This window comes from Rhyacophila brunnea, unplaced genomic scaffold (genome assembly GCF_057557595.1).
Source record: "Rhyacophila brunnea isolate RB1 unplaced genomic scaffold, BYU_Rbru_1.0 scaffold_24, whole genome shotgun sequence".
Taxonomy (NCBI): domain Eukaryota; kingdom Metazoa; phylum Arthropoda; class Insecta; order Trichoptera; family Rhyacophilidae; genus Rhyacophila; species Rhyacophila brunnea.
This window is the reverse complement of record NW_028232904.1, coordinates 3172439-3185993: the sequence shown is the minus strand read 5'-3', so window position 1 is coordinate 3185993 and position 13555 is coordinate 3172439. Positions and strand designations below refer to the sequence as shown.

Genomic DNA, 13555 nt, shown 5'->3' with positions numbered 1-13555 from the left:
GGCGAGACGAGTTTTGATGTGAGAGCCGGCTTATAGTTGCAATTTTTTAAATATTCTATTCTATTGACTACTTACATCTGTTAAGGGCATACATCAGTGAAACGGCAAATAATTTTCAACAATAGGTGGGACGTAATTTTGCACTCGTTGCCAATCGGAGAGCGATAGTCGAGCTATGAGCATGTCAATTTGTTTTGTGATGGCGTCGGAGTAATATATTCTTAAATCGTGTAAAGATGACTAAAAAACGTTACATTTACTCGAAAAAGAAAACATGTCAATGAATATTTTATTAGTATTACTAATATAACAATAAACATAATATTAAATGGACGCATGTTGAATTTTTATGACAAATTATGTTTTGTTCGTCACGCGTCGTTTGCACAATCTGCGCGTCGCGTAGTCACGATCTTTTTAGACCATGCCTCACCTGAAGTATAGCCTTAAGATTTTTGACATTAACTCACTTGGGCGCAATTACTTCATCTTAATGTAGAATATTTAGCCCTTTCGTAAATCCGGTGCTGATAATAGGGTTAATAACTACAGAAGATCGTATCGTCTCTGTTCTGGCAGAACACACTAACTGGAGAATACTAGTTTTGAGTAATTTGACTTTGAAGTTTTTAAAATGTTTGAAATAATGGTCTATCATGTGAGTTTATTAAATAATCGTAAAAATGATGACTTCAAAATAAAGACTGTTTATTTATGAAGAAGGTTTTCAGACGGTAAAGTTTGAAATAAGGAACATTTTGGTACCAACTCAATATGTCATTTTTTCGAATTAGTGTCTTCTGCCAGAACAGTGGCGGTATTTTCTCACTACGTACGTAATTGATGGTCTCATGAAATTCTTATATTTATTTCATTACTAAATCAAGAGTCTTAAATACTTATACATCTTGGGTGTCAAGAAAGCAAAACAAAAATGTAAAGTTGGCCAACCTGACATCGGTGCATTGCTGAGTGCGAGTTTGTTTTTTCTTTTGTTTCCATTACTGACCCTGAAGGCATGCTTGCCCAGTTGAAACGGAGTTTCCCAGACCTGCACCACAAAACCCATCAGCCGTTACATAACACATACTGTGAGTACTTTACATCCCCCCAAAATGGAGCTTATCGAGTGAGATGAGCCATTATTAATCTGCCAAACCCAAGGTTTAGTGTGCCAGAGCCTCCTGCTGCAGATTTGTGATCGTCGTGGTCGTGTCAGAGTTGTGAGTCTCAGACTCGAATCTCGCGCTTTTCGAATATTTTTTATTTCAATCAATGTTTGTTCCAGAGTGCTTTTACAGGGCTTGAAATGGACCGGATCGCAGCGGAGCGCCGTTCCGATTCATGCCAACAAAATTACCGCTCCGTCTCATTGCAAAAATAATTTGAACATCTGAGCTAAATAGGCCATAATAAAAAAATCTAACACACGTATTTTTATAAAAATTACATAACTACCTATGTTAATATTTATATTAATATATCGGAAAATGATCGACCGCTCCGGTTTGTAAAATTTTCCATTTCGACCGCTGGTGCTTTATGACCAATATTATAATTACTATCTATGGTAAAACGCCATGGGTTACTGGCAAAAGTTTGCAACATATGATCGTCACAATGCGACTAATTTAATCATGACGCAATGATATGAAGTAACGTAACCCATGCAGCGGGATAACCGTTCAATATCGTCTACCGAGGCGTTCCGACCGATTTCCAAACGCCTCCTTCCGCAACCGGTAAAACGTTTGCGTAGACAGGCTAGCTTTTTTTAAACCAATGTTATATTTGATTGCGCTGTGGATAGCGAGTAAATTGCTGCAATTTATCTGCTCGTGTATAATGGCCTTTAATGCTCCCAAGATGGCCGAACGGTAACACGTCGGCTTATAAAGTATTCGAATACTGATAGTCGAACAAATTTATAACGTTGGATTGTAGTGCCAATTCAACAATACCTAATTCCGATATAATAAGTGTAAATATTAATTTTACTCATAAAAACCATTTTTTATGATATTAAATTCATTTTTTAAAACTACCGTACCGGATTCCTGGTGTGATTCCCAGAAATGCGTAGTATGCGAAACCGGTATTCAAAACCACCATTAAACTTTGGGTTTTAAACAAAAGTAAATTTCAATATATGAAACTATTCTAAAGTATATTAAGTTCATCAAATAATAAGCAAATACTTTCTTTATTACTTCAGAAAATATGGCACAAGTGTACCATGAAACCTCATTGAATAAAATATGGCACATTTGACAATGGCACATCTCACGTTTTATCCCAATGAATAACTGAACATTTTGTGACAACTTTATCACCGTATTCTGTAAAATTGTTATCAATCTAAAATATGTGGAATATGGTGGTAAGAATAGATTACTATAATAATAATATGGTAATTTAAAACAATAATTATGTGTGCATTATCTGTGCATTTGTTACCCATGTAAGCTTATTGAATATATTGTGATTTTGATGTGCTTATTGGGTAGTGTATTTTTTTTTAATTATTATTAATTTGGTTTTATTATTTTTGTATATTTATTTTCAAGTTCAGTTGTTCTTGTGGTAAAAGCAGCATCTTCATATTGTAATTAAATTAAAAATGTATATATTATGAGCAAAAGTTTTATTATTATTGTATTACTAATATCCCAATATTCCTGGATTTAATTTTAGAAACAAAGGCATACTGAGAGAATATATTATAAACACAATATTATACCCATTTCAAATAAAGAACGTGTTATAAATTGTATGTAGTTTGATATACCTAATTCATGTAAAAGTACAGTGGCAAAACTCCATGAACTGTTAGCAGTGTTGCCTTAGAGTCCTCGCCCACTACGACGGCTAGTCAATATGACATGTCACAACGGTTGTACATAATAATAAAGTACACGGTGGCCGCGTGGCATAAGCGTTGGACTATAAAGCCGTGGGTCCCAGGTTCGAATCCTGGGTCTGGCAAGTACACATATTGTTTTTCAATTTGTGTGTGTCAGGGTATGGACCTAATAGGTTGAGCAAGTGGCTGACATCCATTTCTCGTAAAAAAAACAAAATCTGTCAATACAAACCTCCACTCTGTGGAGGCCCATATGATCCCATCAGGATCGGACATGGTCGGAAAAAAAAAAAAAAATTAATACTATCGACCGAATGTACTTGATGGAATTTGAATTTAAATTCTAATGGATTTACACTGTCAGTGTTTATTTGCCTTTTGGTGAGTGCACACAGTGCCTGAAGATGCCGAAAGGCGAAACCCGGGTCGCAAAAAACGACTCAAATGGAATAGTACATAACTTAAATCGATTAGAGTAATATTATATTTTTCTAAACATTGTTTTGGTTTAAATAATTTTATTTACTTATATTTACGAAAATGTAAAGTGAAGTCATAATTGCTTCGAATGAAGTGACTTGATGGAAATTGAATATAAATTCTATTTGATGTTAATTTTGTATTATACTCCGTTTACACGACGTACCTATTATCGGGCAAAGATTGCATGCATGGATCAAATGCACAATAATTGCACTGTACGATGTCTGCGCAGTAGAACGATACTGGCGGACCTACCGGTAAAAAACAAACTACACCACGCAGAGACTCATTTTAAGGTTAACCGATTTTCATGACCTGTCAAATAGTACCATACAATGAAAATAACGCGTCTCGCGTATGAATAAGATTGGCGAGACAGTCAGCACTTGTAAGTGTAAACAGTTGTTATCGCGATGGCTTAAAATACACACTAGTGTTTTAAGTAAATTCGTGCACGTGTACAGACGCTGTTTTTCTAAATACATCGGTTTTAGCGGTTGTGATACCTGAAAGTTTGTTTTAAAATGGCCGACGATGGCCGCGTGGCTTAAGCGTCGGCCTATGGCGTCGACGGTCCCAGGTTCGAATCCTGAGTCTGTCAAGTACCTGCACATATTGTTTTTCAATTTGTATATGAGTCAGATTATTGACCTAATAGGTTGAGCAAATGGCTGACATCCATTTCTCGTAAAAACAAAATCTGTCAATACAAACCTCCACTATATCGGACATAGGTCTGGGGGGGTGGGGAAATATACATAAAACATCAACCTGAGATACTTAAAACGACTCTTGTTGAATATTATGTAGAGGCATCTACAAAAAACATCCAATTAGAAATTAACTCATGTTATATCTTCAGTACCTACATCGATCGAATCTTATTGAAATCAACATTTTAAATAAATTTAATCTTGACCCATAGAACAGTATTTGAATATTTTTGGAGTTATGTCACCATTCTTTTAAAAGATCATGGGTAGTAATTGTATATTTTTTGTCCATAGACAATGCGTATTTCTCTCAGTATGCTTACCATAAATTGTGAAAATTATCAATAAATGATAATAAAAGCAATTACTGTTACAACAAGCAACCATTTTATTAATATTGCCGCTTTTTTAATTACCATCCCTGCAGTTAAAATGCTTTCTGACATTTTTATTGTACTTATTACAAAATTTTATATTCGCAAATGTTTATAGACTATATGACGATCGGGCACATATATGCTAAGAGCGTTTTAGTGTATATGATCAAATCTATGCCATTCCGATATTTATACATACATATTGTATGACAGCTATGACATCGTATTTACACTCTGTGACACCCTGTGACACAGGACGCCAACATAAGAAACGGGTTTTTCGACATATATATGACCGATCGTCATAGAGTGTATTTGAAGCATAATCGAAATTTTTTATTCACTCAGGTATGTCGAAATTTTCTTTCAGGATTTTGCTTATTTTTAAATTACAATATTTTTAATTAACTATTGATTGTTCACTACATGCAACGTAATTTGAAGACAATACAGCACCCTTTCGCTAAAAAAAACACTATTGCTTTTAGGCCGTGTTTATATTATCTACTGTTATAATATGTTCAAATAACAAAAAAAAATGTGTAATGAATGACAATAAATAAATAATAACGTACAAAATTTAACACTAAAGTTCTAGATAGATAACAAGAAAAATGAAATTTGGTAAAAAATAACTAAATATATATAATTTGAAAACACTTTGAACCTGTGTCTCTCGGAAATAGCGCCCACGCACATCGATCACAATGCTATTGGCATCTTATCTAATTTCGAAAATTTTTTATCTAATGGCTCTTACAATACTCTCTGAAGCACTTTCTAAATTGAGTTACTATTGGCAATCGGCTTTTGTATTTTAAATCAAAGTTGTCAATTTATTTAGAAAGCGCTTCAGAGAGTATTTTAAGAGGTATTAGTTAAAATTTGTTGCAATTAGATAACGTCTCTGTTCTGGCAGAACACACTAACTGGAGAATACTAGTTTTGAGTAATTTGACTTTGAAGTTGTTACAATGTTTGAAATGGTCTATCATGTGAGTTTATTAAGTAATCGTAAAAAGGATGACTTTAAAATAAAGACTGTTTATTTATTAAGAAGGTTTCCAGACGGTAAAGTTTGAAATAAGGAACATTTTGGTATAACTAACTCAATGTCATTTTTTCGAATTAGTGTCTTCTGCCAGAGCAGTGACGATAAGATGTCTATAGCATTATGGTCAATGTGTGTGCGCACGAATCCCGAGAGACGCAGGCTCGATTCCTGCTGGGTGTCGTATTTTTAAAAAATCTATTGGTTATATATTTTCTCAGAAGTGTTTTCAAATTATGTAGGTATATTCAATAAAAAGAATGTTCCATTCTTAAATCTTGTGAATTATTCGTTGAATAAAAAAATAGTCGAATAACTAAATGACTTGTCATTTAATTGGCTTCATTGACAGTGGATATTCATGTTGTATAACAACTTCACACATTGTTCTGACATATATTTGCCAGAGCCGCACTGAACTAAAACATGCATAAAATAATTGTTTTATATTACATTACAATAATTAACTGTCATTAATTACAATTAACACATCAAATAAAATTACAAATAACTCTGCCTACGTAAGTAATCTAATTAAAACATCACCACATTCTGCCATCTCATTTTGTATTTACAACCAAGTATTATTAATTACATTACTATAATATGTACTTATCATAATAAGTGGTCCAATCTCATTGTTGCTTACATATTTATAATAAACGAGAGTCAATACTTTGATCACCACTTATTACTAAACTCATCAAAATACACTATTGACCAGTGACATCACGTGAGAGAAGGGAGACTATGCTCTGCGTAAGGGCAGCAGTTATCCAAGGGGTGACACACCCGAGGAGGAATGAATCGATTTATAGAATTTACATAATAATATATCAAATTACATAATATATATATATATATATATCATAGCAGTGGCGAACAGGATGGCTGTTAAGATCCACCATAAATAGTGCACACTAAACTTTGTCAGTCATACGTATTCGTTTTCATTGACATAATACGACAATTTACAGATGGTGATGGTTAGTTTTGAAAATTATTCAATTAAGCCCTGCGAAACCAAGCCATACTAGATAATAGTAAAAAAATACTCATCTATCTTTAAAATATCTAAAATTATGCAAATTAAATCATCCACGGCTTAAGCGTTGGACTATCACGCCGTGGGTCCCAGGTTCGAATCCTGGGTTTGGCAAGTACACATATTGTTTTTCAATTTGTGTGTGAGTCAGGGTATGGACCTAATAGGTTGAGCAAGTGGCTGACATCCATTTCTCGTAAAAAAAAAAAACAAAATCTGTTAATACAAACCTCTACTCTGTGGAGGTCCATATGATCCTATTAGGATCGGACATGATCGGAAAAAATCATACATAACTTTGGATATTTTATAGATAGAATAATATTTTTTATCTGCTATAGTTTGGTTTAGGGAGGGCATAATGAAATTTAAAAAAAAAAATGAACCAACAATATGTGTAATATGTATTCTTAATCCAACGAAAACAAAAAGTATGAATGAAAAGTGTACACAATTTTGTCGAAGTCAAAGTATTCCAAAACTATTATGGTTTGGTTTAGGCAGGGTTCAATAGATTTTTAAAAACTAACCAATGCCACCTGTAAATTATTGTATCGATAAAAACAAATATGTATGACTAACAATGTTTAATGTGCACTATTTATAGCGGATTTTAACACCCTACCTCCACCTTTCGCTACTGTATCATAGGTACATGTTTTGATTAAATAACTAATTCAGTCTGCTGGTTGAGCATCTCTGATTTTTAAATAATTTTCTGTGCAAAACAGCAGTGTCCTAAATAGAATTAAAATATAAATAACGCATGTAGTAATTTTGAAATGAAGCAATACAATAACAAAGTCTATTTGTTTTGGTAAAAAAAATGGACTACTCCGGTAATGCATAGGTTATATAAACAAAGCAACAGACTTCAAACCAACATGCGAGCCACCACTGACTCTAAGACTGCCTATAGAAGAAGAAAAATAATGAACGTGTTACTAATACAACCATACATAATATTATAAGTGATTTGATTCGAAAATCGAACTGCTTTCAAAATTCCTAATATGGAATGCATATAATGGCCAGATAACGAACACATCACCATAACGTCACGTACGGTCATGCTAAGATAAAGATAGAAACATTGAGGTAGAGCTAGTAATTCGCTACCTCTACGTCATCATTTCTATCTCTATCTCAGCGTGACAGCCCGTGAGAGTCCGTGACATGATAGTAATGTATTCGGGCCATAAGACTCCTCCTATCTAGAGTCCAAATCTTTTGGTATAAACATATAAACACACACTAACATATTTATTTACACTGCAAAAGTATTACAACCACATTGCATCTCACTCTATTATGTATCTACTCATTTTAAAACTACAATAAAATGTGTAAATATAAATCAACACACATCACACGAAATTCTCACATAAATTTGTATTAAAACGGTGTTGTTATGTTACAATTTATTTACGTCTTTGTAAACATGCTGTTACAAGTAAATACGCAGTGGTGGCAAAATCTTGAACTACACTTTCACTTCATAGTAATTTTGACAGTTCGCATAGACGGTGGCGCCCTCGCCAACTGCAAAATATTTTTAACAGCTGTATGTTTATTGGTAGTACTATTGAAAGGACCAGATAATTACATTAAATAAATCTGACATGGCTTTAGAAGTACCTAATAGAAATTTTAATTATATTGTTCGAAATACACTATGTTCATAGATATAATGGCAGTTATCCGAGAATCACAGGGAGGCGTTCGGTTCTATCATGTCCCCGGAATGCAGCTGCTATTTTTGTGTTTCTAATTAAGGTGGAGTGTAATACATATTAGAGACAACTAGTATCAGAATTACGAATTATATATTATCTTTGACGCATCATAAATTCTGCCATTTTGATTTTCTGGTGCTGTTCAATAGTGTTACTTGTCATTTTTATTTATGTTATTATATTTTGATAATTATTACATCAATTCAATTAATGTGTCTGTTAAAACTAAAGCTCAATCCACGCCGCAAGCCGGAGGAGGTCGCCGCGCTGGAGTAAGAAGACAGTCCTCGGTCGGAGGGCCTCTGACAGACTGCCCACCTTCTCCTCCGGGTCTATCCCCGAGAGACATCCCCGAGCACGGTCTAAGCCTCCGGCCGTCGGACGCGGTCGGCCGGGGAGATATCAGAGTATATTACAACGCTGCTGCAGGAGGTTTGAGTCAGTCACGATCTCAGCCGCATTCAGTCAATACGCTTCACAGACTGCATGCAGCCAGAGCGCGGTCTTCGGAAGACGGCGGTCATCTTGACTACATCTCCCGCCCACCTCACATAAGAAACTACTCAAAGAATCTGAACTACGAGAGCGAGACTTCAAGAGGGGCTAGTCACACGGCGATACTTGTCCAAGATGTCTCTCCGCAGTATCAGAACGTAACCGCGAGTACTTGTCGGTGCGGTGCTGACTGCGTAGCGGGGATAATCGAACGCCTGGATGAGGTCACCATCAGGTTAGGGTCTCTGGAGAAAGGTCTGGCTACAGATGTCAAGAGGATTCTAGCGCTCCTGGAGAAAACGAGTCCGATTGCGTCTTCGGAGACGGAATTCGTTACAACGTCCAGTTCCATTGTTGTTCCGGCTGAGGGAGACGTGGTAAGTAAAGTCATTTCTTCAATCTTAATTATTTATCTTAAGCCTAGTATAGACTTCCATACACCTACAAATATGACACATTATATATTCAAAACGTTCATGACATGACATAAAAATAAATGTTAACAATATTGAAATAAAAATACAGGGTAATAATTATGACTACATAATAAAATAAAAGTTTATGGAAGTACACTGAGTGAATTAGGTTGATAGACCCTATCTTAAAAACTAATAAAATAGCATCCACCTAAGCTCATCCTCACATAAGTGGAATATATCAATATCCGAAGCGATTTGATTGAACATAGTTATTGCCCTCCCAATTGGCATTACCATTTACTATTACGATTTAGTTTTAAATAACAAAACAGCTATGGCTATTTACCATATTATATAATTTTTTTGTCATAAAATTAAGCATTCAAGAGTCAAATAAAATGAATAAATGTTTTAGTTTTTTAATCATGCTTGGAAGATATACACGTTTTCATCAAGAAAGCAAAAAGAACGAGCAGGTCAAGTCGCCTTTATGATAAATTTACTAAATAAAAAATAAAACTAGCGTCCGTTGATTATTTCAGTTTCCAAATAAGGGGGCCCGCACGTGTTCCGTGCAGAGATCCGCCAGCGAGCCCCCTCCACCGGCGACCGCTGCCCCTGCCCTGCCGCCCCCTCCACACAGCCGCTCCTTCCACAGATAGTGGCGTGCGGTGCCCAACATGCACATCACGCACCACCACTCTGCTTGAACAACCATCGTGACCATCGCTCGGCGGTGAATTACACAGTCGTGCAAGCCGCATTCGAATATAAATGTTACAAAAGAATGTTTTAGAATACAGTTTGTGACATTCGCATAACTTTGTTACAAAAATGTTAAATACTGCTATAGTAATTTGTTACCAAAATTATTATTATTATACGTTAACACTGCAAGAATTTGTTACGAAAATGTTTTAAAGTATCTATAACGCTACGAGAGATTGTTACAAAAATGAGACACGTGTAACATCACGAAAGTTTTGACGTAACAATGGAATAATTTGTTACAAATACAACGTTGTAATACATCTGTAATGCTGAGAGAGTTTGTTACAGAAATGTTACCTCGAGTTGACTGAATTTCAACCGCTTTTTTTGATCAAATTGCAGAACATACTGGTAAATAATATCTCTCTATTTCAAGCTTGTAACATAACACGGATTAGTTACAAAACTGAAATCTGAAAATGTTATTAGGTAGATCCTAGTGAAATGTTTGTGATTTGTTACAAAGTGTTATGAGATTAATATTATATTTAATGAGTTTTTTTTTTACAAAAATGTTGTGAATTGGGTGCCCAAAAGCACATAAAATATTATGCCACGTGCCGATAACGCCACAAACTTGTTTCGGTTGTATTTAGTTTAGTTATATTATTAATTATTGTTAGTTGTATTTGTGTCGCCGTACCATAAGAATTTTGTTGTATTTTCGTAATTATTAACCAATTCCATGCCTTCAGTGATTGACAGGCCGCACATGCAAATTCCGTGAGTTATCTCGTCCGATTTTAAACTCAAATTACTAGCCACTGCCGATTGATTTGCATAATCTAAAAAATTAAACACACAGTGAGATCTGTTTGAATAATTATGAAATACTAAGTCACAAATTATTGATATCACAGCATTTGTAGTAAGAGCTACGCTCTGCATTCATTGTGCGTCATTAAAAATCTGCGGCCTGTCAGATACTGCCATAGTAATAATGTGAGGAATAGAAAAGATTAAGAAGTTCGTCTCAAAACAACATTATTATTTCAAAAACTTTCAACTCCAAGCTAAATAAGATTTAACGTTCAAAATGAATTTATTCAAATTCTATGGAGATGACGTAGTTTGAAAATACAATAAATATAATAATTTTATACTCAAATATAAAGAAATTCAGAGCTTTAATGTATTCTGGTCTTCAAATATTATTATAATTTTATTTTTGTTACTTATATTAAAATATTTTTTATTTATCGTCTTATGTTATAATAGAAACTATGTTTATTTGTTTTTTATGAATCGTTTAGTTGTAATAATATTATTAGGTTGATAATCGTATTGGAACGGATATTATTTTTTGAATTTACATTTAATAATCTTGTGTTTATAAGTAATTTTGTTGTTTGCTTTAAAGACATTTTATCGCAACGGCATTTGATGGCCGGCAATATATTTCGCCACCTCAATACTACAACTAGACAACTCGAATTTAGTCATTGTTGGGAAAAGTCAGTTTAAACTTTACTTGATTTAACATAATAAATCTAGGCTATAATTATTATTCAAAATAAAAATAGAAAAATGCTTGTCTAATTGGGAACAATTAAATAATGTTCAATTGTATGAAAAAATATTGTAGATATATTATTTTATTTATTTAATGCATTTAAGGTTTTGAATTTATCTAATATTTTCAAAAACAAAATTAATACAGTTCCCATTAACTTCTGACTTACCTAGTTTTATCATTTTGTAGACAAGGAAATGTAAAATCATATTCAATAGCTATCTCAAAAACGGTGAAAAGATGTAGAATTGAGGTGTCGATTTGTTTTATAGCTTTTTAATTAAGTATTTTAGTTATAAAATAATCCAATATTCACGTATTGCAGTATTGCAAAATTATCGAGTAACATAACACCGTATTTACAAAAGGAAACTTTTATTGTAACACTGAGAAACTCTTTTGGTAACATTAAACGTTTTATGTAATAATTTATAACTTTTTGTCTAACATCATTAATTATTATGGAAGAGGCTGCAAGAACTCTAAAAGTATCGACTGAAATTCACTTGTCACAGTGCGTTCGAAACGTGTGTAATTATAATAGTTTTTTAAAAAATAAAAAATGCTTAATATAACTATTATAATACCAATAATTGGAAATATTAATGTAAATAAATTACGATACACAGTTTTTGTCAGTAATAAAAAACACGGCAGACTAAAAACTGCTGTAGGATAATCCGTAATGTTGTAATTATCATTATTAACGAATGCGTTTTTATTATTATTATTATTAAAATCAATGGCATTACGTGGCAACACTGTTGATTTGGTATACAATTAGTTATATGCCTGCCGTTTATCATACAATATTATCACAAATGGTTTATACTTTTAATGTATCAATCCAAATTTTAACTTCATTTAAACGAAACTATCAGTATCTACTTACCATAAGAGTATTTATATTCACTTACCGTGTCTTCAAACCCCATACAAACAAGATTTTTCCTTCAATGCTGTGCTGGTAACGTTCCAGGAAGACCTTTCCATGACGGGATCCAGTTTACAGGATCCCTAGTTCAACTTACTTAATATATTAATGCAATGGTGGATGGGCAAAAACAGATTAACTAAACTCTAACTTATTTCCCCTCGTGGAAACGAGTTCATGACAGATTATCTACTCAATTGAAAGTTGAATATACAATATTATTAAGAGAACATCTTTTTAAACATATTATGTGGGTCTGATTGCCATTCTTCGATTCATTTTTCACACACTTCTTATTCTCATAATTCGTGGGGTTGCTGCCAAAATTTGATAAGTTGATAATTTAGGTATTTAGAGTTAACAACGGATTGTATGTCTATATATAAAATAATATGTACGCTAGAAAAAAATCATAGTCAACCGATATATAGAACATGCGCATAAAGCACAAAGATATTAGCATTATGCCTGTTTTTAGAGAGCATGTCAAACTGCAAATTGCAATTACTCCATAACATGATTTCAAGACTTACCAACTTTTGGCAGTAACCCCACGATTATTTGCTAATTCGAACTCCGTGACTTCCATAACTTCAATAATTTGAAAACAAGACCTCATTTACAGAATATTCAAAATAGTTATGTTAAATTTATAACGCATATTCAATTCATTCAGAGCTTCGCAATAATTATGTTGTATAATGTGAAGAGATATAGAGTAGAAGACTATAATATCGTCTCTGTTCTGGCAGAACACACTAACTGGAGAATACTAGTTTTGAGTAATTTGACTTTGAAGTTGTTAAAATGTTTGAAATGGTCTATCGTGTGAGTTTATTAAGTACTTGTAAAAAGGATGACTTTAAAATAAAGACTGTTTATTTATTAAGAAGTTTTCCAGACGGTAAAGTTTGAAATAAGGAACATTTTGGTATAACTAACTCAATATGTCATTTTTTCGAATTAGTGTCTTCTGCCAGAACAGTAATGATATGTTCTGCGTTGGAGCTGAATTGATGAATTAATTACCTACTGTACTCCATGACATGATTTCGAGACTTAACAAATTTTGGCAGTTTGCCACCCAACCCCACGAATTATGTAAAAAAATATACTTTGAGCAAAACGTTCATAAAAAGCGACAAACACGGAATT

General features: G+C 33.6%; 1 protein-coding gene across 1 annotated transcript in view; it reads left to right on the top strand.

Annotated features, from left to right (window-relative positions):
• Nucleotides 1–10133, top strand: part of sei (potassium voltage-gated channel seizure) — a 297653-nt gene extending 287520 nt beyond the window's left edge. Inside the window, exons 12-13 of the mRNA XM_085951095.1 lie at nt 8500–9140; nt 9725–10133. Of these exons, the coding sequence (XP_085807221.1) occupies nt 8500–9140; nt 9725–9844 (761 nt within the window). The 3' untranslated portion in view covers nt 9845–10133. The remainder of the gene's footprint in view (nt 1–8499; nt 9141–9724) is intronic.
• The last annotated feature ends 3422 nt before the right edge of the window (nt 10134–13555 follow it).